The 27,581-nt window shown below is 34.0% G+C and overlaps 4 protein-coding genes across 6 annotated transcripts; 1 reads left to right on the top strand and 3 right to left on the bottom strand.

Moving 5' to 3' along the window:
• Positions 1-11,199: 11,199 nt before the first annotated feature.
• On the bottom strand, positions 11,200-12,895 carry LOC111027480 (metalloendopeptidase OMA1, mitochondrial-like). 2 transcript variants are annotated; one of them, XM_022305871.1, is made up of 3 exons: positions 12,721-12,895; positions 12,328-12,672; positions 11,200-12,260 (listed from the first exon to the last, which is right to left on the bottom strand). In XM_022305871.1, exons 2-3 carry the CDS (start codon positions 12,510-12,512, stop codon positions 11,246-11,248), a joined length of 1,200 nt encoding a protein of 399 aa, XP_022161563.1. In that variant the 5' UTR covers positions 12,513-12,672; positions 12,721-12,895; the 3' UTR covers positions 11,200-11,245. The 2 variants fall into 2 exon arrangements, with proteins under 2 accessions (XP_022161563.1, XP_022161572.1); XM_022305880.1 differs by having other exon boundaries at positions 12,328-12,664.
• Positions 12,896-13,238: 343 nt separating this feature from the next.
• Positions 13,239-16,834, top strand: LOC111027466 (GDP-fucose protein O-fucosyltransferase 2). Of its 2 annotated transcripts, none has more exons than XM_022305859.1 (7): positions 13,239-13,492; positions 14,402-14,519; positions 14,593-14,731; positions 15,315-15,543; positions 16,047-16,345; positions 16,412-16,541; positions 16,611-16,834. In XM_022305859.1, the coding sequence occupies exons 2-7, from the start codon at positions 14,466-14,468 to the stop codon at positions 16,759-16,761; spliced, it is 1,002 nt and encodes a 333-aa protein (XP_022161551.1). In that variant the 5' UTR covers positions 13,239-13,492; positions 14,402-14,465; the 3' UTR covers positions 16,762-16,834. The 2 variants fall into 2 exon arrangements, with proteins under 2 accessions (XP_022161551.1, XP_022161543.1); XM_022305851.1 differs by lacking the exon at positions 13,239-13,492 and adding an exon at positions 13,640-14,103.
• On the bottom strand, positions 16,796-17,843 carry LOC111027496 (cyclin-dependent kinase-like 2). The gene is made up of 3 exons (XM_022305889.1): positions 17,643-17,843; positions 17,298-17,586; positions 16,796-17,235 (listed from the first exon to the last, which is right to left on the bottom strand). The coding sequence occupies exons 1-3, from the start codon at positions 17,841-17,843 to the stop codon at positions 16,826-16,828; spliced, it is 900 nt and encodes a 299-aa protein (XP_022161581.1). The 3' UTR covers positions 16,796-16,825.
• Positions 17,844-22,053: 4,210 nt separating this feature from the next.
• On the bottom strand, positions 22,054-24,388 carry LOC111027492 (glycerol kinase 2-like). Its single transcript, XM_022305883.1, has one exon. It carries the CDS (start codon positions 23,899-23,901, stop codon positions 22,054-22,056), a length of 1,848 nt encoding a protein of 615 aa, XP_022161575.1. The 5' UTR covers positions 23,902-24,388.
• Positions 24,389-27,581: the final 3,193 nt, after the last annotated feature.

Here is a 27,581-nt window from a genome sequence, read left to right as displayed (position 1 = left end):
TCCAACCCATTCGACGTATACTAATGTATGCTATTCTCTTATAATCTTAAAATTTAAAATATATTTATAAACCATAATAATAATAAAATGTATAAGAATCACTGAGCCCATTGCCTTTACCATTATAGCGATAACGTTCTGCAGGTCGTTAAGGTCATGAAACGCCGATAAAATAAGGCTCGTTGTATTACTATTTATTATGTACATTATAATTGTGTAAAATGTATTATCGTGTGTACACGTATCACAAATCGAAATCGTATTAATAAATTATTAAGAATTTTTTTTTCCTGAAATGTCGGATAACGTCGAGATCTTGGTTAGACATCTTTCCGGGTTTTTATATCGAACGTCTACTTAGTACACACTGTTACATGCCGTTCAACTAGTGATCCACATACTATGACTTTATTCAGTATAGTTTTGTTAATTAATTCAAGACAATGTCCACAGTTTAATAAAATAGTCACTATATTATACAAAAACACAAATGTAATAAAATAGCTAGGTACTAGATAGGGTAGTTGGAAAAAAATCCCCTCACTAGGAAAAAAAATCCTCTGTAGCATTATACTGGGAATTGACTAAACATAAATAATTTATTTTATAAATTATATAAGAAATAAAATAAATGTTGGACATACTATTGTTGCGGGCCTTGGCATCTCCGCATATATAATATAATATTATAACAATGTATTATACATTAGCTACTTAATAATTATAATTTTTTGGTTGCTCAAGTGAATGGATACAAATATTGTAGTGATCTCCCATTTACAAGTATCGTTATTAGGAACAGGATGAGGTGTAATTGTCAATTAATTTGCATAGGCTGTCAGATTGGATATTGCTATACCTAACCTAACCTTTCAGCGATAAAAATGACGATGACTTTTAGCGATAAAAGTGTTTACAATTTCCAAGCAAGCCTGAGCATAAACGAGTTAAAAAGTTAAAGTCAAGTTAAAAGTTAAGTTAATTTTAACTTTTTAAAAATTAATATTCAAAACTTAATTTTTAACTTAACTTATTTTAATTGATATAAATTTAATAAATAACGATTTACTTATAATCAAATTCAAGTTATTTTAAAAATAACGAGTTCCATTGTATCTCAATGATATCCTCCTTTAAAATCCAGGTCTAAATACCCAAGGTTGAAAAGTCCCAGGGTATAATGACTAAAAAAAAATTTGATTGAAAATGTGTATAACTAGTTAAAATAAAACAAAAGGTTTTGAAAGATTTACTATGCATAGAAAATATAAAATAATAAATATAATAAAATTATTATTGATGATGCATATTACATAACCATTTACTAGAATAGCAAATCAAAAATATTGTTAAATTTATTTATTGTTCCATATTAACCAGAATTCTCAAATCTTCAAGAAAAAAAACATAATTATTAATACGTTATATTATATAACCATGTAGGTATGTAGGTGTATCGCATATAATATAAAGGTATATCATACCATACTGTGGCATACGGGCATAGTTTAATAATAACAATAATCAATAATAATAATTAATAAATACTAATAACTAATAATTAATATGATACCTATAATTATATTATGATATTGACATAGTCATTTAGATACAAATCACTAATCAGTAATCTCAAAATATGTACAATTCTCATAGCTTTTCTTTTCCTAGATTTGAATTTGATACATCTGAATATCTGATCGTGCTGTACTCCGGGCTCCCTGTCGGCAACCGCTTTGATATGGCCGCTCGTGTGTTTGTTGATGAAGAGTTGAATTCTTTAAAGGCAATTAGTTTCTCCGATTTATACACGTGCGCGTTTATCTGTCAATTTATTATTGGGCTTTTACTATTTGGGTTTATAGCTTATATACATTGTGTAAGGTTGACTACTTATCATGAATTCTATGTATTCATAGAGCTCGTGACCTACGACAACAGCTTATAGATTATGAAAGTCAATTTATTATTAATCATACGGTTATATTATATTCTATATACCCATTACCCGTAGAGCTCGAGACTCGTGACAATATTATACAATTTGTGTATTTATGATTTAAAATGCTCAAAATAATCACCAAATATTTACACTGTAAGTCCAAAATAATAATTTAAAAGTATTTCTGTCGTACTTACTATATTTGAAATTGCAGCTTCAAATGGGTTTTTAGGAGAACCAAAATATTAAGTGCTCACTTTTTTACTGTTATGTACGGTTTTATCGTGTTTTTGTTTATAATATGCCCACTGTTTCACCATATTCAAGACACGTTTAATTCCCTATGTAGGGTTCTTATGATCGAATTGCGATATCCGGTGTTTATTATCGATGTTATTCCTTATATAAAAACCTACATAATATGATGTACTTTTTTCTATCGTGTAAGAACTAACATCCCCACTCAAAAATGGCCTTGTTCGTAGCCTGTTGGTGAATGTTGTGTTTGTAAAAGCTGGTAACTAAATTATTTAAGCAATGTGAAATTTAAATTGTAAAATCATCATTTTTACATATTGCAATAACATGTTTACGTTCTTAGCATTTTGCAAATTTAGTCGAATATGTTAATACCTAACACCGGGGTACTTTCGAGTAACACTCTGTCGCTCGGTCACGCATTCCTAATTTTTGCCTGACGGCAAGTGTGAATACATATATTATTATATACAGGTAGGGAGACGGGAGAGATACAATAATACAGATAAACCATAAGCTAAGACGCTAAGTCACCGAAATAAGAGACCTATAGTCTATAGGCTATATCTGGCAACGGAAAGAGGTAAAATATGTAAAATAAACACATTAAAAAAAAAATTGTATATTGCTTGTCATCATCGGGGTTATGGAAATGCTGAATCTGAGTTTCTAGTGCGTATAAGACGTATAATATAACAGTTATATTAGTTATAATGATTAGTAATCAGTCCATCACCCTCTCAAGTATTTATTTTATAATAACCTAAGCAGGTTCGTGCATATTATATACTAAATACTAAAATATAGGCATCGTATTACATTATTGCCTACCACACGTTCGCACACTATAATATTAAACAGACGTGTCCTTTGATGTCAAGTGTTATACAATTTTCTTACGATTGCCAACGTTCACACGGGTCCGAAGTTGAAAAAAAATTATCTCTGTTCGAAAAAAAATTGTATAGACACGAGGCACTTACACATATAAGTTAGATATAACTGTAGCTGCCCCCACGTAGTCAACCGTTGATGTGCATATATGATTACTTGGAATCGTTAATATTGTGCAGACAAAAATATTTCAATGAGTTTATATTTTAATATCAGTAAATATTATAATTTAAAAATGTTTTTAATTCAAACTGTGAAATTATTCTATGTCCTAGACTACTATAGAGGCTATAGAAGTTAGGATCCATTCAATTTTTCTCTATGTCCAAAAATTTGATTCAATTCGAATTTTTTCAAGTAAAAATAATAATTATAAAATGTTGACTGGCGTGAATACTGAATAGTAAACTAATATTATATATTAATGTATATATGTATTATAGATTGTATCAAACAATTGTACGCTCATAAGAACATTATCAGCTGATAATCGGAGTATAATAAACGGGCGAGAGTAAAATGAAATTATAATGCCGACGAGCGCTGTCGACGTAGAAAATAATTCATAGGAAAACAATTTAATTGGTTATGTGCGAAGCTGCTAGTTACTACACTATTATACATACCGATACCGTTCTGGCGTGGAAAAACGCCCGACCGTTTGGCCTTCTAAATAACTTAATCCAAATATATTATTTTCATATCCTAAATTTCTATATTTATATTTTCATATTTTGAAACATTAAAGGTACTTAGTTGTATAATTATGATTTATGTTTTAAATTTTTAAATTTTTCTTTAGTTTGGGCAAATAGGTACACCTCAATAGTCGATAAAAAATAACAATTTATGACAAACTAATAATTATTTATTTTTATGTTTTAATTTTTTGCCTTGTTTGATCATTTTTAATTATTTAATTTTAGTGCATTACAAATACTGACGGGGAATAAAGGTACGTTTAGAAACTACTTTTCCGAATTGAAACGCTATTATCTTTTAATTTGTCAATTTGCACTTTTAAGTGGTAATGTGGTATATTTCAACACAATTGACAATTCCTATAATTTCTGTGCATTTTGGCCTTTATGGGTATTTTGTTAGGTATTGTAGTAGTGGTCTAGCGACTACAGTTGTCGTTGAATGGAATAGCCAGGGCCGCATTTAAGGGGGGGGCGCTGGGTACAACTGCCCCGGGCGCCAGTATTTTAGGGGCGCCAAAATTTTGTGGTCAGAAATTTCTTTACTTATGAATTTTTAAAATTGTATAGTTTAAATTATTTTTATAAGATTATTATATAATATAATTTTGTATAATAGTATTATATTATATACCAAGTACTATGCCATTTGAAATGTATTATTTAAACAATCAATGTATTTATAGCAATATAGGCTATAGCTATCAGCGATCGATAATTATTAATACACCTATTAATACACCTATTAATAGTTCCCAAACTTGTTGTGATTATGGCAATGGACATCAGTTATTTATAATAATACGGGTAATACCAATACGGTATTACCCGTATTATTATTATTATTATTATTTATAATAATACGGCGTATTTTGCTATCGACTATCGTGTGCGGCAATTAATTTAAATATTATATTATAATATAGTTTTGTACTTATGATTAAAATAAAGGAAGTTCCTAAACTATGATCTTGAATATTATTCTATATTATAAACATTATTAATTTAAATAGGTAATATTATTTAATTTTTTACTATTAAGGTTTTGTTTATTATAATCATTATTTTTTGTAATTTCTACAAAATTAAGTAAGTATGAATCAATTAAATTATAGGTACCTATGTAGAGATTCAAAGATAATTAATGTTTAATACATGGTAAGTTGTTATGAAACAAATTTATGCAGGTCACTTTTTTGTCACTTTTATGAATAAATTCAGTTATCGCTTTTTTAAATAGCTTTAACCACTTCTAGCCCTGTATATATTTACATTGATTTTATAAAATAGTATACACAAAAAAATATAAAATATTTATTTGCATAGTTGTATATAATTTTATTTTATTTATTCATGAAGATATGAAGTACCTACTTAAATATGTTAAAAAACACAACTTATATGATGAATTATTAGCAAGGTTCAAGTGACATAAATTCCAATATATTTTTGTGGAGGGATCAAGCAATTACTAAACAATATTTTTTTTTTAAAAGCACTCGTAAAACAAATATTCTTTACTCCACTCAAAATCTAAAAGGTTAATGAGGATCTATCTCACATATTTTCCGTGGGTGAAGCAATTTTTTTTTCACCGGAGCCTAGGGGGCGCCAATTTTTTTTTGCACCGGGGCGCAAAATGTCTAAATGCGGCACTGGGAATAGCATGAGGTGTATTTAATTAATTTGCAACGCTTGAGGTATGAAGTTGTATTCATTATTGTTTAGAATAGAAAACAAATGTGATTTAAACTGTGATTAGAATTATCTGCACTAGAATACTGGTCACAATGTATTATTTCAATAATGAGTATTCAGAAATATATCGAGTTGAGTCGAATATTTTCTAAGTCCAAATAATAAAATCAAAAGACTGACTAGCGTGGAAGTGCTCTGGCTTTTCTGGTCAAATCACATCTGAATATAGCTCCGTTCGGGGGTCTCCTAATTAGGCCTACCCTCTTCTTCTCCTAGCCCTCTTGATACGGTTATCATTCCCACGGATTCTGTGTTCACCGGCTATCGTTCCGGGACATACTAACGGCCCACGCTCCGATACGACTGTCCTATGTGCGCATCCAAGTGCGTCGCAATGTGTATAGTCAAATATCTATTATGTGGTATTCGAGATTACTATGCACCAACGAATTATTAGTCAATATACGTGATTTTGTATTATTAAGTATTACTATAGTACTTCCGAGAAACAGCAGACTCGGTTAAAATATACCGACTGGTAATTACTTTTTCCATCTTTAAACACGTCGCATCCCTCATATATTGTGTATAATCCGTACCTGGTCTATACTATACGCCTGTTGTTACCCCGTAATTACCTTTAAGACGGGTGAAAACTATAGTATTACCCCGTTATCATCTCTACCAAGGTCTAACTCGGGACGCCAGTCCATAGCAATATTATATGATTTAAGTCTGTATGCAGTATCGGTGAGTGGGATCAGTATCTGTAACAATATATCAAGTATAAATTACGAATTTACTTACTTTAATGAAAAATATATATATTGTAGTAAAGAGGGCACTTAGAATAATAACAATTAAATTAGTCAGCGTATATTAGAGCATTAATAAAAAACAATTCTTCTTAAATGAACAAGAAAAAAATTCAACACTCTGCCTCCAGTATACTGCCACTCTTAGGACCGCCTGACAGAGAGTATATTATACTTAAAATCAATAATAATAATCAGAATAAATGCTGACGAAGACGAAGCGATCGCGGGTCACATTACCGCCGGAGTATATTATATTACTACTATTTAGATAGCATCCGACATTCCGACACCGTTGTGATAAAAGAATAAAAATAATAATAATAATAATGATAATGACCGTACGGTAAAATCCCGCTACACATTCACTCTTTATTCATAATTATGGAGTTATTGATAATTACTTAGTACGCAAAGACGCGAATTGTAGAGCCACAATAATTAATAAATCACAAGGGCCGGGTTGCATGAACAATTAATTAATTTAATGGACTAATCATTGGCCACTAAATCATGTTTAAAGGATCATTAGCTTTTAAATGTTTAGTGATTGTTCATGCAATTCATTACCCAGCATTAGTGTCGTAATAGCAGAGACTTGTCATTATATAGTCACTAGTTCAATTTTTCCCTCATCAGTATTGTAGCCTGTATAGCTGCTATACCATTGATTTACATTTTTAATCAATGGCAGTATGAGAAATAAATAATAATATAATTCAATAACTTCATTATTTACGTTATAGTTAATTTTACATATATAATATATTTTTTTATTGTTATTTATAAAACGTATCATCAGTTATTTTGGCAATAAAGTGAAAATATATATTTTTTAATTTACAAATAAAAATGCTACTGAAAGATTGTTAGACGTTGTGGGATCATATTCTTATATAATAAATTTTTATTTTTATAATTAAATAAAGTAATAATTATAATTATACCCTACCAATCTTTCAGTAGCATTTTTATTTGTAAATTAAAAAAATACATTTTCACCAGTTACCTTTTGGCTTTTACCCTCTCTATTTTAAACTAAAATGTCACCACTGCTGTATTTACATATTTTATACATCATAGTATACTTATATATGTATACCTTACTATATCTTATTATCTTCATAGAAACATTCTTGAGCATGTGTACATTTTAAAAATTATTATTTAATATTATTTTATTATTGATTACTGTACATATTTTTTCAAATATAAAAATTCTAAGTAGTTTGTCATTTGAGGAGCCACATTTTACTGCGACAAAATATCTGTGGGTCAGCTTACGTCTCAACCACCCCTCCCTCTTTGTGTCCGTCACTGGGCCTACACTCTACTTCTCCCGACCATCGACTATAAGATATTGCTACCACGGACGTACATTGTACAATGTATGTGCCCAAGACCAAAAAAAATCCTCCGACCCACGCTCGTAATGTGGGTTATATTAGGGTAGTAGAGATACTTAGCCCCTTTGTATGTACTCATAGCATCTTAAAACCCTAACAGGTTTCTTAGAAATGAGAATGTAGGAAGAATTATAATGGCTCTTCAAGGTACTTTTACCACCCGCTGCTTCGGCGTCGCATAGTGTTTTCGTTTGTATCATTCATAACCGAATTGTTATAACGACTCTCTACCCTTCTCGTTGATTATTATCGGCAATCGGAAAAATACCAAATCAATATAACAATACTTACTAAGAACTCTTATTTTTGTTAGCATCTATTCGAGAATATTCGGCGGAGCACCTATCGGGTCTTCGGGATTACCGATTCGATAACGATCTGGTGTTTCCATTGAATGTTCTAGAATCGACACAATATCATAAATGTGACATTCGCGAGTACATCTTTGACACTTTGACAGTCGATCGGTCGATCTTACGCTTAAGCTTTATCGTCCCGATGCGTAATGCTTTTTGTAAGAACGTAGTAAAAATATCCATACTTAAATTGTATGATTAATATGTTATGTTATTCATTTTATGTTATTTTGTTAAGTAACCTAAATAAATCATGTATAAACCTCTAGTAGTCAACCAACATTTTATTCAATTTTCAATTGTACATTCAAAAACTTATGAATTTATGCAAATATAAGTAAAAATAATATTGTTGGAAATTTATTGGATTTATGGTTAACGTCCCTCCAAATTTCAGAAGGTAAATAAACATCTCGTGACGTAACAACTTTAACAATAACCGGGGCCAAAAGCATTTTTTTAACGAATAGAAATTCTAAAAAATGTAAATTAAAAATTATTTCATTTTCATTAAAATAACAAATTTAAATTTGTGATCATAAAATTATATTAAGTGATTCGCACTGGTTTTTACTTTTTTTTTAGTAATAGTATATAAATTATTTGAAATATAAATTATTCAAAAAGTTAGGGTAGTTAATAATAATTTTTAATATATTTTTATTAGTATTCAGCGTTAAAAGTTTTCATAGCCAACAATTAATTGCACCTAACAAAATAATATCATCATAAGAAAATCGTTGGTTCTTTATAAGCGAGGACTGAAATAGTACTTAAAAGTATTAGTTCTAGACCAAACCATTTATTTAATGATTATCGCATAAACCCATAGGCTTTTGTTTCCAAGCTCAATGATATCAATGCTACTATAAATAACAATAGGTTAAGTTCATTTAATAACCTTTCCACATTATCTAATTTTCTGTCCGAGCTATCCTCACTAATTAACCCCCTCCTCTCTCTGCTTACAGCTGTTCTACACAAAATTAATGCACCATAAATATTATTGTATTCAATGTTATATGCTATATCCTATTTGTGCTAACATGCAATCTTGTTATATTTTATATTACTTCTTATAATCTTTATATTATTTATATTATTATGTAATCCTGTACTTGCTGCTGTATTATATATTAATAGTAATTGTTGAGCTATAATGGTTTTATACCGAAAGCTAATAAAAACAAAAAAAAAAACCATTGGCAGAGATCGGGGGGTTAGGTTAGGTTAAGCTTAGCCCCCCCCCCCAAAAAAAAAAAATAATTTGAAGTTAAAACCCCCCTAAAAATTTAAGAAACAAAAACATACTTTTATACAGATTACAGAATGTTTTAGGGATAATTTATTATTATTATTATTAAATAAATGCCTAAACTGTAAAAAATAAGAATTTTACATCAAATTTATATGTAAATTTGTTTTTGTTTGGATCCAAAAACTATATGTCTATATTTAATAACTAATATTACTAGAAATCGAAATATTTGTTTTTAAATGGTTGCCATTGGTTACAGATTATTATAGTAGAAATTAGTATTTTTTATTATTATTATTTATTCTATAAATAGTTATATAATATCTACCTGGCTACCTATCTTTTAACAATGTAAATATACCTTGGAACTCGTCAGTGAAGTACCTTGGCTTGGTATTGGATAAACGGCTAACTTGGCAGCCCCATATCTCGTCCAAACTTCAACAGGCATATCAGCGCCTTTCTATGTTATAGGTACCCTATCGGCTATCCTCAATAAAAAATCTTCAATACAGATAAAATGCTCTCTTCTTATATACAAGCAAATCTTACGTCCAATACTCTGCACTTACGCATGTCCGGTCTGGGGGAAATGCGCGACCACTCACATCAGAAAAATTCAAATTTTTCAAAATAAAGTGCTACGTATTATTGCAAACGCACCTTGGTTTATAAGGAACGTAAACCTACATAAAGATCTTCAGGTCCAGGAAATCGTAGACCACATAAAAACGTCTTCAAAAAACTTCCATACCTCTCTGCTCAACTCCTCTGGCTCACTTCACTATAACCTCCACGTACATCCGCCTCAACGTAGATTAAAACGTGGACGTCCGCATGACCTTCTGGTTTAACAACTATACACAATATACATTAGCTAATATATAATACGACTCAGCGTAACTACTACCAATGTTATTATTATATTCAATATTGTACATACAGTATATATTAGTTAGTAATTTTATCTTACTAATTATTCTATTTTTATTATTCTAATTAATTATCATGTTAAAACTGTTAAAAATTGTACCATTGTAATCACCAATAGATGTAGATAGCCAAGGCTAGGAACATCTTTTAAAAAAAAAAAAAAACCTACCTATCTATTTATCTAGCTATCTTTCTATAAATATCTATATAAATAAAAATGGATGTCGCTTATTTTCGCATCCGTAATCTTTAAAATTACTTTTCAGATTTGCTTGAAATTCAACATAGATATTCAGCCGGATTAGGGGAAGGTTAGTATCCATATGAAAATCACAAAATATAACTCTCGGCATAAAGACACAATGTTGTTACTACTTACTAGTGGCTCTAACTAGAGAGATATCTATTTATTAAGAGGACATTATACCCGCATGTGTTGTCTCCGTCTTACAAGAGCGTAACATATCAAATTTTACGTTTAGCTGATCATGTTTAGCTCAGTTAGCTTAAAAATTAGAGTGAATTGATTCTAATAAAACCTCTTATTAAAATTAAAGGAAAGAGTATTACGGAGGTCTTTTCATGGTTTTTTTTATTATATTTTAATTTTAAAGAGAGTTATGAGTATTTTAAGTTGTACATACAATTTATAATTTTTAAATACTCATAACTCTCTTTAAAATTAAAATATAAGGCTATACCAGGGAACAATTTTTTTTACTAAAAAAGAAAAAAAGGCTATTTTGGTCTGCTTAGATTTATATTTTGTAGAGTGAAAAATATCAATAATCCGCCCCTGCACAGAGCCATATAGTTATTATATACAAAACAAAAGTAAATTATGGTAACATTCGTTTCTCTTATGTATACAAATAATTTATCAGAATACTATGATCATAATTCATAACAAAATTATGTTTTTAATAAAAAGCACCATATTATAATATAAGCAATTTATAATTTTTGGACTACAATTCAAAATTGTTAAAACAATGAGAATCTTGACCAGTAACTTCTATCTAAGGACGGACATCCATTTTGTTGTCTTAATTGTAACGCATATGGCAAAAGGTCTTCAATATATTTGACACGTTTCCTGTGAGTTGGATGAGTGGATAACCACCATGTTTCATTATTATTTGGATCAAGCTTTTCCATTCGCTTCCAGAAAATTGGAGCTTGACGAACATCAATACACGCATTGGCGGCTAGCATCAAGCCATATTTGTCAGCTTCAATTTCTTGATCACGTTCATAGGGCAATAACATGGCTATGCTTTTAAAATAATGACCGAATACATAACCTAAAATAGCTTCTGGCATTGGAAACACAGCCCACATTATGGTCAGTGGTAGAAGCCAAAGCACTTCAAGTAAATGTTCTCGACTCAAACGCACTGCATGATGATCAAGAAAACAATGCGCAATTTCGTGCGACAAGACTACACCTACTTGCTGGTCATTAGCTGCATATAGTAACCCTGTAAAGACTATTATCATACCGTTTGGCAAAACCATAGCGTTAATTCTTGGATCATTGACAACTACCAGAGACCATTTTCGATTTTGCAAGCGGTCAAATGGCTTATTGGCGTTGATTACCAGCATTGCTATGGACAGAGCTCGCTTGTAAAGTGGATGTGAAGTATTTAACACAGCTTGTTGGTTTTCACTTAACAATTCTTTAGCAATTGAATTTGCTAGCTCTACCATTTGTTCATGTGTGAAAAGAATTAACCGACGTTTACCAGTTATTGGGTCAAACTCCATGTGAGTAGCACAGTATACAAGAAATAAACCAATAACAGTAGCTATGGCAGCAGTTATTTGCTTGCGGCGTTTGTGTACGTTGAACCAGAACTGTTGTTTCTCTTTTGCACTCAGCTTTGTCCACCAGCGGCGTATACGTATGCCTAACATCATAGCAAAAAACTTGGCAACTGGGCGCAACATTATTGCTGCAATTGGAGGCAATGGAAGGCGGTTGACAGGTGAAACACTGAATTAAAACAAAAATGTTTCCAATTAAAATATAAAATAATTTCATAGTATCTTTCCAAGTATACCTGAAATACTTTTTGCATGATTGCAGATGGCTAATTCTATTGTTGACCACAAGTGGAGACCGGTACCGATGGGCTGCTGTGGGCATGAGACAGGTGTACGAATATCGCTTATACTTTCCATACGGCTGCACGTGCAAACTACGCGTTTGAACACACAGCTTCCTAAAGCTATTGCAGCAAAACATTTTTGATCCAAAAATTTGCTGTCAAACAACTGATGGCGTTAAGTCTGGGCCACAGCTTAGAGTTTTCATACTATTGAATCCAAAAACGGTACGATGCGAAGATGATGAGTCGAGTTGAAAGACATATTTTGCAAGGGCTGCGCTCAATGAAACTGAAAAACTACAACTCTCATAACATTGTTGTTTAAATCGTTGTAGCAATAATTACTTTGATTTTTTTTTCCAGTAACACTACTGACTACCATTTTCGTATAAACACAGACAATCGCAGATTTTTGTACTATAAATTGTAATATATATATTATTATTATTGTTCTATGATATTATATAATTATATAGAAATCTGTGTTGACTGATTTCACTGCATGCAAATGATTACGTCTGATATGAGAATAATAATAAGTTTGTGATATGCCAGTCAGCTGATAAATATAAATAATAATTATCAAAACGCGGTACCTACAACCATAGAACAACTGTTACAACTTGAGTTCTTAACCGATATTTGATGAGTTGACTACAACTATATAGAGAGCCTCAATAATAATAATTATTAAGGCTCTCTAACTATAGCCATCTACAGCCCACAATTATAGATATATCTTTAATAATCGTGTTACAACCATAGAACATAATAATTAATATTATTAACATAACATATTAATATGTTCTATCCTACAACTTACTGTTGTCTCTACTATTGTTACTATCATTGTTCTGTGCTACAACTATTATAGTCTACTCTACTATGACCACAATAAAATAAATCTTTTATTGTGGCTATGACCTATCCACGGATTCAAGGCCATACCACTACTTAATTGTAGTTAGACCACTGCCATTCTACTTTACATCGAACAACAACTTACGACTATAGTCTATAGCGGGAGTCTCCACTCTCCAACCATTTTTTACGAAGGGCCAAATCAGTGATACACTTCGGCATGAGGGGCTATCATTTTTTTGATAGAGATATAGAGGTAATGAAATTAAAGATTTCTAAGAATTAATTTAAGTAATTAATTTACAAAATATATTTTCAAAACATCAATTAGTTTGGAAACCCCTGGTCTATAGTATTTTCGTGACCACTGACTCGACGTGAGTGATCGCACCTCGGATGATTGTAGTATTGTACATCTATGGTCACGACAAGAATGCTGTGTGATACTGTGATAAGATAATAATATTATTTTAATTTTTTGTAACTGAGGAGGCAGCGGCGCCGCGGCCGCTGGTCTTACAGTCTCTTCAACTCTCTTACGTCGACGAAACGAGTGGCTGCCGCGAATTACCAAGTTTAATATTGCAAGAGGTTTATTGATTTGTATGCTGTTTAATTATTTGCTTGTGTGAGACGACCGTCTGCCGGCAGTCATGATGTTGTCCGCATTCCATGAAGCATCGCGTGTTAAATATTTAGTTTAAAATTTAAAAATCTCCAAACCATGCATTTGGACACTACGAATTGGTACGCGTTAGTCTTGTTGACTGTTATCCAATTCAGGTGTTTAAAGTGTACTGTTGACAACCGTCTGTTGGACGAAAAAGAAACATTGGCTGGTCATTCTATACTTGACTCATTGCCTCGGTTAGTTAAGCATCATCATAATTTATAGGTAGATAGATGTTGAGAAAATGTGTTTCAACGGTCATAAAGTTAGGCCTAAAATGATGGTATATTTCATCTTTTGTTATAAATACTGAAATGTGATAGAAGTTATCTACACATTTTCCTTAAATTATCTGTGGTGTTGGTGAGACAACAGTGTTCAAAAAGCTAGTTTTAAAATATGATAATCTTATCAAATTATTTAAATAATATTTTTAATTTTTGTGATTCTTAATATAGTTGTGTAATACAATGATTGGTACTTGATTTTGTTTAGATATATTTTGTATGATGTCAACAAACCTGAAGGATTTAACTTACGCCGTGATGTTTTCATACGAATGGCATCTTTTATACATCATTTGAATAAGGTGTCTAATTATCATTGGATTTTGGTAAACAGTTTTTTAAAAATATTTTCCAATATCAATAGGTTTAACTGTAGATTTTGTTAAATTGTTATTATAGGTGTTGCCACCATGGCATCGTTTATATCATTGGAGATCATCAAATCTTGTGCAAGACCGTCTTCCGTGGAGTCTATTTTTTAATGTGGATTCCATTAAAAAAAGTACTCCAGTTGTTGAATTACATGAATTTTTCCAAAGTATATTACATTTTTTAAATATTTTATAATTATAGTTTGGGACTTATAGCACTAAAATTATTAAAAATATATACATCAAATAATTATTGAAATATGCAACTAAATTGTTTTTAAATAACTTAAAAAAAATCTTGATTTATTGAATTTTAATTTTATTGTTAATGTTGAGTAACTAAATATCACCTGTCTGCCCTTAATTTCTCAAAATTAAAAACAAAATATGATTATGGTATGACTCGTACTATATCTTGTCAATCTCTATCAACTCTTAACATTAAAACAAAATAGTATGAACTAATAAAATTTGTTTACCTAAAATAAAACATGAAAATGCTTAAAAATGCTTAAAATCATATTTTACATTGCCAACATTTGTAAAATATGAGTTTTGCTTAAAAAATGGCAAAATATTAAAAAATATGGTACCTATATAAATGTTTGCATATAAGTTTGTTATGTCTCAAAACAAATTTATATCTAAATATTCTATAGCTATAGTTAGGGAATATGCAAATGCAAGAAGTCTTTTACTCAGATCATAATTTACCATAATATTAATACCTTATAACATTTGACACATTAGTGAACGGATTAAGACCATTGGATGCCCAATTTACGTTACAAGATTTCAATGTGAAGTCGTTTGAACAATACCCAGACTTTTCAGACAAATGGGAAGTAGACAATTGCAAAGGCCAAGTCCAAAAAGAATTTTGGAACCTAAACAACCTAACATTTACCAAATCATTATGTATATCGTTCCAAGGAATTTCCACTCTACTAGCTGACATTGTTCAGGAGTTACAACCAAGGTAACAGATTCAATAATTAAATATAAAGATATTTTACACACCATATATATTTGTTTATTATGACTGAAACAAATCAGATTAACTAATAATATTTCAATAAACTTGTTAAGTTAAACCATTTAAGTTATGTCTGATACTATTATGGTCGAAGACTTCATAAATGTGTTAAATTAATTATCATTATTTAAAACAAAAATATGAATAAAATATATAACTTTTTAAATAAGTTTTAAATTTAAAATCAGTGTAATACTTTCTAAATATAATTATCCAAGAATATTTGGTAAATAAAAAATTCAGTTTCAATGTTAATGGTAAATGCTAATTGTTAGTTTTATTCGTTGTGAAATTATTTTCTGTTATTACTGTCAGACAGAAAAGAAACTTAGATGTTTGTAGTGCATATTGTAATTTTTTTATGTAATTATTTTTAGTTAAGTATATTTTATATATTTATTAGTTGCTATGTTAAATTAAAATGGTTTTGTTTGTTTTTACATTAGAACTATGATTTTTGACCATGCAGAGTTGGCATTGCACAATTATTATGGTGGACATGAGTATTGGGTGATTAGTAAAAGTATGCATTTCAGTAACAGCCTGCATGAAATTGCTATGGAGTTTAAGAAAATAAATTTAGAACAAGATTACTTGTGTGCACACTTGCGTCGCAGAGATTTTTTGTACGGTCATCCTAGTGATGTGCCCAGTATTAAAAATACAGCTAGACAGATTAAAGAGAAATTAATTTTGTTGAATAATATTAAAACTGTTTATGTGGCGACGGATGCTTCAAAAACAGGCAAATATTTCTTTTTGATTTTTATATAGTTGCAATGTTATGTTGAATGAATAATTTTTGTTTTAGAAGTTGAAGAACTTAAAAATTATTTGAAACCTTATCAAGTGTTTAAATTTGAAGCTGATAAGAAGACCTTGAACACATTTTTGGACGGTGGAATAGCAATAATTGATCAAATAATATGTTCACAAGCAAAGTGAGTTTCTTATTCTTGTTATTTTAAGGTTAAGTTACAAACATTTTAAAATCATTTTATTCCTTTTAGCTTTTTCATTGGAACATCCAAATCCACATTTTCTTTCCGAATCCAAGAAGAGAGAGAAATTCTTGGATTTCCAGTAGAAACTACTTTTAATAGCTTTTGTGGGGATGACATTGAGTGCACACAACCTACTAAATGGAGACTCGTTGGATAAAGATAGTTGTTATATAGTAGACTATTGCAATGTCTCGTTGTACAACGATAAATGGTTATTTCCTTTATTGGTATCTTGCATTGTCGTTTTTAAGTTTGATTTTAATCTCCTTATTAAAGCGTGACAAAAATGTTCCGGCTGTGAAAAACTTCATGTCCAGTAACTGTGCAGCTTTCTTGCGGTTAACTGGGTTAAACTGCAGACAATATGTCACTATTTCTACCAGGTATATTGGCCAATAGGCATACACTTTTCGAAGAGCCATGGCAGTTTTTGAGACTATGTAAGATTGAGACAATGGTGCATAGCTAGCCTCTAAATTAAGGCTAAAACCGTGTTTGCGTAAGTACTTGTCTACAACTATCAAGTCGCAGTTCTCACATCCCAATTTTTTTGTAATGCCATATAACTGACTGATAATTGTATCTTCAGCTACAAGAGGCATCTTGTCGATCAATTCCGTGAACAAAATGCCTATAAAATGCCATTGAATATCCATGTATTATGTATATAATATGCATGGTTGTTACATTTACCGACTGACCAAATGTCTACAGTAGCATCATATTTTGTTGATTCCATCAGCATTTCTGGGGCCTGGTACCAAACAGTGCCCATCTCATTGCTGAGGTCTAGTGTTTGGTCTGTGCTAAACATGCGAGACACCCCAAAGTCACAGATCTTGATTATGCCATTGGCTGACAGCAAAATGTTTTCTGGCTTGACGTCGCGGTGCACAATATTCTGGCTATGTACATAGTTCAGTCCTCTTAATACCTTTAGAATTTTTTCCAAGGTTTGAACAGATAAAGTTAGGTTGGTTATGTAGTTTCATGGGAATATATACTTACTTGGTATACACATTCTTTGGTGGCATCTACTGTTAAGGATCCACCGTTTAGCTCCAGATATCTGTAAAGATTGCACCGCATCAATGGGAACACCATATGAACGTGACCCTGGTGCCTGAATGCTTCAATCATTGGTACCACATGATCATCATTGAGTGCCTGCAACAGACATATCTCTCGGACCATCATCTCGCAGTGCCGGCGGTCTTGGGCACTTCGGCATCCAGTCATTGTGTCACGCAGCCTCTTCACCGCCACTGACTGCCCATTAGTCATATCAAGGCACTTCATAACTGTACCGTAAGTGCCTGCACCTGCTGCACCTAACTCCTTGTACTTGTACATAAAATATAATATTATAAGAAAAAATGTATTTCCAAGTTAAGACTTAAAATTGTATGTATAAGTTTGCTCTATTGTGCATGCCTCACACAATGATAAAAATAAAACAAATAGATATTTAATAAAAGAAAAATGTTAACAATAGTTTTTGTTAGATTTTTACTATGGAAACATTTTTGATAGTTCTACTTTTCTGTGTGTATATGTACAACAGAGTACTTTTAAAATGATGTGCAATTATAATTATGAATTAAATTATAATACTTTATAATGACTCGATTAAACAATTTAATCATGTTGTTAAAAAGTTTCAATTTTTTTAAAAATAATTTTAAGTTTAGAAGTTCATTAAGCAATTAGTTTACTAATAGATTCGTTTTGTACGAAAAAAATGTATGTTTAAGAGCATTGGTATGAAAACAACTTGTTCCTAGGATATTATACCTATTGTTTTTTTTTTTGTATTTAAATTTTATTAATAATTTTATTGGCTTTCAGTTACTATTGCTGTTGTTTTGTTGTCTTATCGTGTCTCAGATACATTTGTAGCTGATTAAAATTGTAACAATTCTCCAAGTTCTAGAGTAATAGTTTTTGAACATAAGATTGGTATTGTGCTCACACCTTATTTCAAAATATGTCCAATTATCATCACAATATTGTCATCCAAGTAATTTGTTTTATTACAGTGTGAATATTTTAACAACTAAAAAGAACAATTTGCAGCTTAGATGTTGATAGTGAATTGTTTGAAATATTCTTTTATAATATTAATATTGGTCTTGTAGTATTTTTGTTGTGTGAAAATCAAATAAATACAATTTAATTTTTTTTTATGTTTTTGATTATGTTATGATTTTGAGTAATAGGTTCCAAATTCCAATACATTTTAAGGGATTACAATCTTCGGTCATCAATAGATAATTTACCTAGTTTGTGCATAATTTACATGTACACAATGTCATATTGTTAATAAATATCAATGCCATGTTCAATCAGTCTATTAAATTTTTAAGCCAATATTTAAAAATATAAGATAGTATTGATAGTAATATTTATGAGGTTGATTGGTATATTATTCTTGAACGAAACTCAAACAACAAATTAATTGAAAACTGTACTTGATCATATAGATACAATGGACTTGTTACTAATATTTTAAAATATTATAAATAACCCACCATCGTACATTTGTTATCAATTTGTTTTTTTTTTATCTACTTAAATCTTAATTTCATCTGAATTTGAATGTAAATATTCACAAGACAAAAATAAGAGATAGGAAACAGTGCATACAAAATTTAATTAAAAAAAATGAAGTAATATTATTATTAACATATGATTAAGTAAACTGTGTTCCAAAATTTTAGCTCTTAAAAAAAAATAAGGATAATATAAAATGATTTTAATATTATACTAATTATTTATTATTGAATGTATTGAGTTCTATATAATATGTACTAAATATTTTTTATTTCCTTTTACAATTATATTAATATTTAATATAGATTAAATTTGTTCTAATTGTGTTTAATATTCATATTATGTTGTATCAAAACTAATAAAATTAATTAGAAAAAAGCCTTAATGTTCTTTTTTTGTTCAATCAGATTATTTTGATCTTAAAATAGCATTTTATTTGTTAAAGTTATTGTGTGATTAAGAAATTATTTGATTTTAAGCTATGTTTATTATTAGTTATTCATTAATTTATGTTCTACTATTTTATACTTTTTAATCATATTTTCCAATAACTTTTGATTTAGTGAACTGTTAAATACATTTGTAGTTGCCTCTATGTTAATCAGGTTGTGTTTTACTATGTATAATTTTATTGAATTATACAAATTTACAACCTTTTTATTACCTCATACTTGCCTATCAAATTTTAAATTTGTAAAATCTTCTTATGTGTTTAAAAATTTCAATTACAAATAATACTTTTTTTCTAAATTTAAATATAGTTTTAAATTTATACAAATTTCAAGAATTATCTACTTACTCAATTTATATATTTAACTATTATTATGAAGATAAGCTTAAGTTTTACTATGCCTAATAGCCTAGTTGACATAAAATCTTCAAAGAACTCATTCTAAAATAATAAAAAGTAAAAGCTATACTTTTTAAAATAGACAGGTGGAGCCCGTGGAGGATATACAATTTTTCTTACATATAAATTAAAATTTATGAATTCAAAATTTAAAACTGCGGTTTAATTTCACATATCTACATAATATTTTCGTAAGTTTTTTTTGCCAGTTAAACATAAATACTGATTGGAAATCATTGATACGATTTTCATAAATAATTGAAAATTAACGACACAAATGTTAGAACTATATGTCTATCTGGCTGTAAAGTGTAAATAAAATACATAAAAATAAAAAAATGTTTAATCAACCTTGATAATTATTATGCCCTTCGTAATTGTATGTTGTTATTATAACGTCTATAACCCTTTTCTGCCTGTACACTTCCCGCAATTAGTTCCTTTCTTAGAAATAATTTTCCGAATGTTGATTACTGTCATAAGTCATAACCAATCCTATAGAACCCCGTTGCAAATGTGTTCCTATAAGAAGTGCTTAAGTATTTAGACCGTAATAACTAATAATAATCGCCTACCTCTGAGGTAATTACTATAATTGGCAAGGCAATGTCGTTAATAAGTTAAAGTTAATCAAACAAATTAAGTTACTTTTAACTAAGTTAATCAACGAGATTATTACTTATTAGTTATTTTTGTATTTTTATTTATCCATAGAATTACAGCAATAACTTGGCCGTTCGGTGTAAATAATTTAAACCCTAAAGGCACACGACTGGTGTACTTTTCCAATGTTGGTCACTGATGGCCAGTGACCAGTCGTGTGGGAAGTTGAGCTGGTACAATTTTTGGTTACTGCCTCGTATCGGTGTATTATCGGTAAACCTGACACAAGTCAAAGGACCACCAATGTTTACATTGAACTTGGTGTTTGCTCCCACTCATGTCATTGCATGGTGACTGACGTTTGACTGACCGTGCAAGGAGACTTGGGGAGATTGTAAACTCGGCCCGAGGAAAAAACATTTTCAAAAGGTCGATGGTAAACTCGGCCTGGGTTTTTTTCAGGTCAAAATTGTTTAGATGTAAACTCGGCCCCGATTTTTTTCAGGTAAAAATAATTTAGGTGTAAAAACCATGATTTTTCTTATAATATTGGGGTGAGTGGAATTAAAACTTGAATTAAAATGCGCATGAAATGATTCACATGCATTTGTTGTTAAATACGTTTCAACTGATGCACTGGCCCACATTTCAGGCGGAAACATAGAATCTTCTCCTATGTATGTTTTCGGGCCAAGTTTACAATTGATTTATTTTACTACCTGAAATTTCCGGGCCGAGTTTACAACAAAAAAGGTAACTTCGGGCCCAGTTTACATTTGCCCGGGACTTGCATACTTGATAAACTTACTAACTGGTGAACTATACAACTCGTGTGGGAGAATATACAATTACCATGACAAGTATACCAGTGCTGGGCATTGATAATACTTGTAAATATACACCAGTCGTGTAGGAGCAAAGACCCATGTGGGTCATATATCACCAGTGACCAATATTGGCCAAGTACACAAGTCGTGTGGGACCGCCTGTAGTAGCTAGCGTACCTACTAGCGTGGTAATGTTCACCTAATTAAATAAACACCCGAGACACTGATTAATTTATACTTTTAATTAATCACCCAATAATCGCGGACCGTAATAGATTTTAATAGTGGAGTAGTGGATATGTGAGTCATAAACAAAAATACAAAATAAGTACCCGTTCCTATGTCAATACAAAATGTAAAGTACATCATATATATATAGACATGGAGTGTTTCCTTTTAAAGGAAACAAAATATAATTCAGTCCGGTGACCTCAATTTTTTTTAAATGAACTGGTTGAAAAGTGACAGCGAGTCATTGACCAAAAAAATATGCGGAATCTCTCGAATAATTTTAAAATCATGTATAGTATAACGGCGCATGATGAAAAATTCAATGTTTAAAATAAAAATATTATTTAAACGTTATTCTTGCAAGCTATTAGACGTTCACGTGGAGTTAAAGTTTGCATGCGTTATCGTTCGTCACGGGTGAGCCGGGTGAGGTATCGGTGTTCACGTCGTGCAGCCGAGGGCTGGGTGTCAAATAGTTTCGTACGGAGTAGAGGAGATCATTCACCTTCCTGTTGTACCAGAGACCAAAGCGTCGAAGTAAATTGGCCAACTGTGAAATGCCGAAGTGGCCGGCCCGCTGGTCGGCAGGGACCACCGCATACCGGTCGTTCAACTCGCGGCCGTCCATTGCTACCCAGCCATAACTCCTGCGCACCGCCTTCGCCCATTGGCCGTCCCACGCCAACCGCTGTCCGTCGGTGGAAGTCGGTTCATAGTAGACGGCCTCTCGTCGGTCAGCGTAATCCACGTTTATTGCGGCCGCGGCCATCCGTGCCGCGCCGCTGACGGCCATATCCAACCGTTTCACCGCTATCCGACTGCCAGACACGTCTGCCAACCGCTGCATCAGGCCGTCCAGCTCCGCGCACTGTCCGTCCACGTATAAGGGTTCCGCGAGTTTCGAAGCCGAACCGGCCACCACGCACCCGACAATGTCGTTGACGCTGTGGCAGATCGAGTCGACGGCTGCGGTGATCAAGTGCACTCGCCAGGTGTGGCCGCCGATGCCACACACCACGGGCCGCGCGTCCGGCCGTCCATATGGTGCCGACGGCAGGCCACCGAACGCCGGAACCATGTACGTCTGGTGTTCGGTTATCGCCGGCTTGCTGGAAGCGTAGGTGTTCACGCACTCGTCCCACGACTTGGTCAGGCCCATATTCTTTAGCCAGGACACGACGGCGCTGGCCCTGGACACTGCCAGCAAGCCATACACTATTGTCGGATGTCTCCGGTCAGCCATGTTCGGCTCGCAGTAACCGACCACGGCCCATGGTCCCAGGGCAGGCTGCTGACGTGGTGGGCCGCGGTCGTGTGCGCCCAGCACCACAGCCGTCCGGTCTGTCAGCGTGACGGCCACTTGCCCGCGGCGATAGCATGCCTGTGCGTATAACACGGCGCTAGGACGGGCCATCGTCACATGTACGGACAGCCCGTTCAGGCGGCCGACAACGATCACTGCCGCCGAGCGCTTGTTCACTCTGCGGAGAGTTGGCCAAGCGGCTGCCGTCAGACCTTGGGACCGCATGGCGTCCCGGTCCCAGCACAGCGTGGTCAGGTCCAGCAGCCCAGTGTACGACGCATTCGTCACATCCGTTTGGTACGTGTCGCCGCCCGTCAGCTTCCACGTCAGCCACGCGTCCAGTGTGCCAAACCGGCAGTCGTCCGCGGTGCATTGCACTGCCGTCGACCGCTGGAGCAGCCATTTAACGGCCGCGGCGGTCCCGCCGTTGACCATTCTAACGTCCGTCCAGTGGATGAAGTTGTGCACCGCTTTGCCGGTGACCGCGTTCCACGCTACCAACGTGGCCATCTCGTTGACGATGGCCACCGATTTAATGTACGTGATCGGCGTGCCGGACCGACACATCTTGTCCACCGCGTCGCCGATCACCCGCAGCACCGCTTCCCATATAATGTCCGGGTCCTGTTCTACGTTGCCCGGGCTCATCGGAGGATCCCTCTCTGCGGAACAGTTCGGCCGCCCATCGGTTACCGCCGGCGAGGGCGTCCTCTGCTTGACCATGGCGCATGACGCCGCCGCCGCCGCCACAGACTGTCGTTCCGCGACTACATTATTTTTGTTGCCTCTGTGGTCTTTCGAGTCTACGGTTATTAACGGAAATGTCTCGGCCGATGTGACCACTTCGCTGCTGTCCTTGGTCGATACCACCGTGAATCGAACCTCGTCCGACTCGACGGACAGTACCGCTATGACTTCAATTTGTTTCATTTTTTAGTTAAGTATATGCGATGTATCATGGTAGAGTTTTAATATTTTGATTTGTTTGTTTGTTGCTATGTTACGTCAAATGTGAATGCGTATTTTTCAGAAGTACACGATTAATGTTATTTCATAGTAAATTATAGTTAAGGCTGTTGAAAGCTAACCATTTTTAAGGGGCCGGACTTGGGCAATTTCCTTTATCCATCATGGGTGATGTACTGATGTGTGACTGTGTGTGTACTGTGTAGTCACTGATCATTAGTTTAGGTGAGTTCGCTGAACGCTTTGTGTAATTTATGATAAACTACAGATAAGAGTAGGATTCTTGGAAATCTGTAGCGCACATACGTGCACTCACGTGTCACTATAAGTAGTATGATTTAGACAGTTCAGAAGGCTTACCCCCTGGCTCTACTGGCCCCTGGTCCCTGGTCCTACTATAGTCCTACTGGCTCTTGCTGATCCTTGCTGTTCCCCGAGCACCCGGCTAGTGCGGACCCAAAAAACTGCACATGACGGCCGCGCTATTTTTTGTAAGAGATGTTTCACCGGCTTCGACAACCAGAATTCGAAATTCAAGTTGAGCGGACAGGAGACCCTGAACTCAACACAATCACCTTCCTTCGGCATCTCCGGAAAAATTGGTTTGTGCTTCCCACAAATCAATTTGTGTTGGTCGAGGGCCTCCTGTCCGCTCAACTTGAATTTCAAATTCTGGTTGTCGAAACTGGTGAAGCACCTCTTACAAAAAATAGCGCGGTCGTCATGTGCAGTTTTTTGAGTCCGCACTAGCCGGGAAAAATTTGAAATATATACGTATAGTGCGAGTCGTCGCCGTCCGTCACCAACAGGTCAAAATGGTATGATTTTTCTTCGTCGACCACACGTAGCGGGTAGACCGCATACCTCGGCAATTTCGGTAGGTACTTGAATTCTTTTGTCGAGGCCGTATACATTTATTGACACATTTTTATTATTTTTCTCAAATTTAGCGATGTCTGATAGTGGTGTAGGGAATGATATACCTTCAAAATTGTATTTGTTCTCATGCTTCGTATATTTATCACCCTCCACATGAAATTCTGACGGTCCCGTAACATGTCTCGCTAAAATCGCCCACTTGAAACACTGTTGGTCTACATTTTGCGGGTTGATAGTACCCCGCTTCCTGTCGATATACGCCGGTAACTATATACGATGTTCCTCCTAGTAGTGTATATTTATACACTACCAACAATAGACCGTCTATTGACTCTAGGGTGAAACCGCTGCCTCTCTCGGTATACTCATCTTTCTCCTTCATCAATTTTATATACGCCCTCTTTACAATGAAGTTCTAATGTCGCTATCAGAGAAAATTTCAACCGCCGAGGTCTTAAACGCCCGGTTCTCCGATGAGTTTGGCACGTTTGGACGATTGTACGTAGCTTCCAGATTAAATTTAATTGCGTGTTTTTGTACGTGGGTTTTTAATAAATTGATTAGCTCGGGCATTAGTGGACGGCGAAAACCAGAATATATCAATGTATCGCCGATATTTTTCGCGTAGTACCATACAATCTTCCTATTTGGGGGACGAGGTGACCAAGTGGTCTGACGCGTCCGTTGCGGTTAGGTTAGGTCGCAGTTCGATCCTCGGCCACCGGGCGGCATTTTTCTCCGGACAAGTCGCGGTGACCGGAGAACAAGTGCCACCATCCCCCAACCGGGCATGGCAGAAACCTACGGGTGCGCAATAGAAATTCTGCCAAACAAAAACACACACGTATCCCCCCCTACAGTCTCAAACCCTACAGTACCACAACCTACAGGCGGCTACAGCTAATGGCCTCAGTTGTCGAAGCTTAAATCAAAAAAAAAAGTCTTCCTATTTGCGGATGAAGAGTGAAGACATTTCTACTAACCCCGGAGTCTATTATTTGGTTGGTAAACATCTGCATGTTCTTGCAGGGGTATTGCATGTTACTACATGTCCGTTAACGTATACAATTGTCTGACTATAGGAGGGATAGCATGCTCACGATAATTCTTTGCCGCCTACATAGAAATCGGTCACATCTAGTAAAACGATAAAGAGAGGCTACGGCCTAAGAAAGTGGTATAACGGTAAAAGCGCTACATAAAAAGGAAGGTCAAAAAGGATATCTGCCGCCAAAGGACGACCCATGCTCACGACAATTCTTTGAAAAAGCCGCCTAGCCGCCTATATAGAAATTGGTCACATCCAATAATATAGCTAATGTTATATTTAATACTATACATAATATTTAATATTTTATAAAAATAAATTATTATTTTTATTTGCCTAGTTCATTGAGTGAAAATAACGCTAAGGGTATAAGCGGTCATGTATGGCCTAGTGGGTTAAAGCGTCAATGCCTCTTGCGCTGTCCGACGGGATTGGACAAAACGGACTGACATCCAGCCCATCGGATCATAAGATATCCGTGGCTAACTACGCTGGATCGAAGTTCCATTACTACATGTCACTGGTGGACGATATGGTAAATCCCCCCATAGTGGATACGCCAAAAGGAATGGACACTTCATCGTGTACGTCCGTGCCGGCGCTGGAACTTCCGGAAACATCGCCTGACGTCCGGTAGATCAGCGAATTCGGATGCTGTTCAACGCTGATTCGATGGTCCTTAGCGCCCAATATCCACATACATTTTTTACTGGTGAACCGCCCGGAACCGGAAACCCATGGCGAATGCATTGACGCCACTGTGCAGGAGTTGTTGGCCGGCGAGTCCATCCAGCCCAAATGGTGTCGCATGATGTGAAGCCGGACGAAAAGATTCGTCTGGTGCATGTTTTGCTGCGCTGTATTAAGGTGACCGCAACCTGTTAGTTGCTGTATGTACTAATGTAAGCAATAGTCACTAATAGTATTTAGTGCAGAACTTAGTACTATTTACTATACAATAGGCATGTAATAAAGTCGGTGTTCGATCATTTGAGCTATAAAATGTATAATCTTGTTAAATGTTACTTAAATAAATGTATGCTTAAACAAACAAGTGGGTGTTGATTTCAATGGGAACACTCGAATAAAACACCGCCGGCATTAAAACCAAATTCAACCATGTGGATGCTTAGAATATTATTATTCATTATTATATATTCTCGCCCATCGAGGTTTTGATTGAATGACTTTACGACGATGTCCTGAAATTTATTATGTACCTACCTACTACGTAAAATGTACATCATAATTAAGTATAAAGTATGTATTTCATTTAAAAGGAGACTAAATACTCAATATTTTGCACATGTTTTTCTCATATGGGCTACTAGCTGTCCCGTCACGGCGTTGCCCGTGTATTATTTAGCTATATAAAAAAACCCTCTTACCCCCATAGAGGTCGAATTTTGAAACATCCTTTCTTAGTTCACCCCTACATTGCTCAAGGAACCTTCTGTGTACAAAATGTCAAACTATTGACCCCAGCGGTTTGGTCAGAGCGTTGGTAAATGAAGAAGGGCGATACTAATTGCTAAATTAGAACTATTTCTGTCTTATATACCTTTTTTTTCTGTTACCTATATTACGTTTACTAAACATTTTGTGATTTTATACAATTATAAACGTGTTGTAGCCTATAGCATAAGTATAGCTAAGCTATAGTATAGCTCATAAACGGAGTGCAGACTGATAGTTGGTTGTATATTATTTTACTTAT

The sequence above is a fragment of the Myzus persicae genome, unplaced genomic scaffold, assembly GCF_001856785.1.
Source record: "Myzus persicae strain clone G006 unplaced genomic scaffold, MPER_G0061.0, whole genome shotgun sequence".
Taxonomy (NCBI): domain Eukaryota; kingdom Metazoa; phylum Arthropoda; class Insecta; order Hemiptera; family Aphididae; genus Myzus; species Myzus persicae.
Note: the sequence above shows the minus strand (reverse complement) of the source record. Positions and strands in the feature narration are given on the sequence as shown.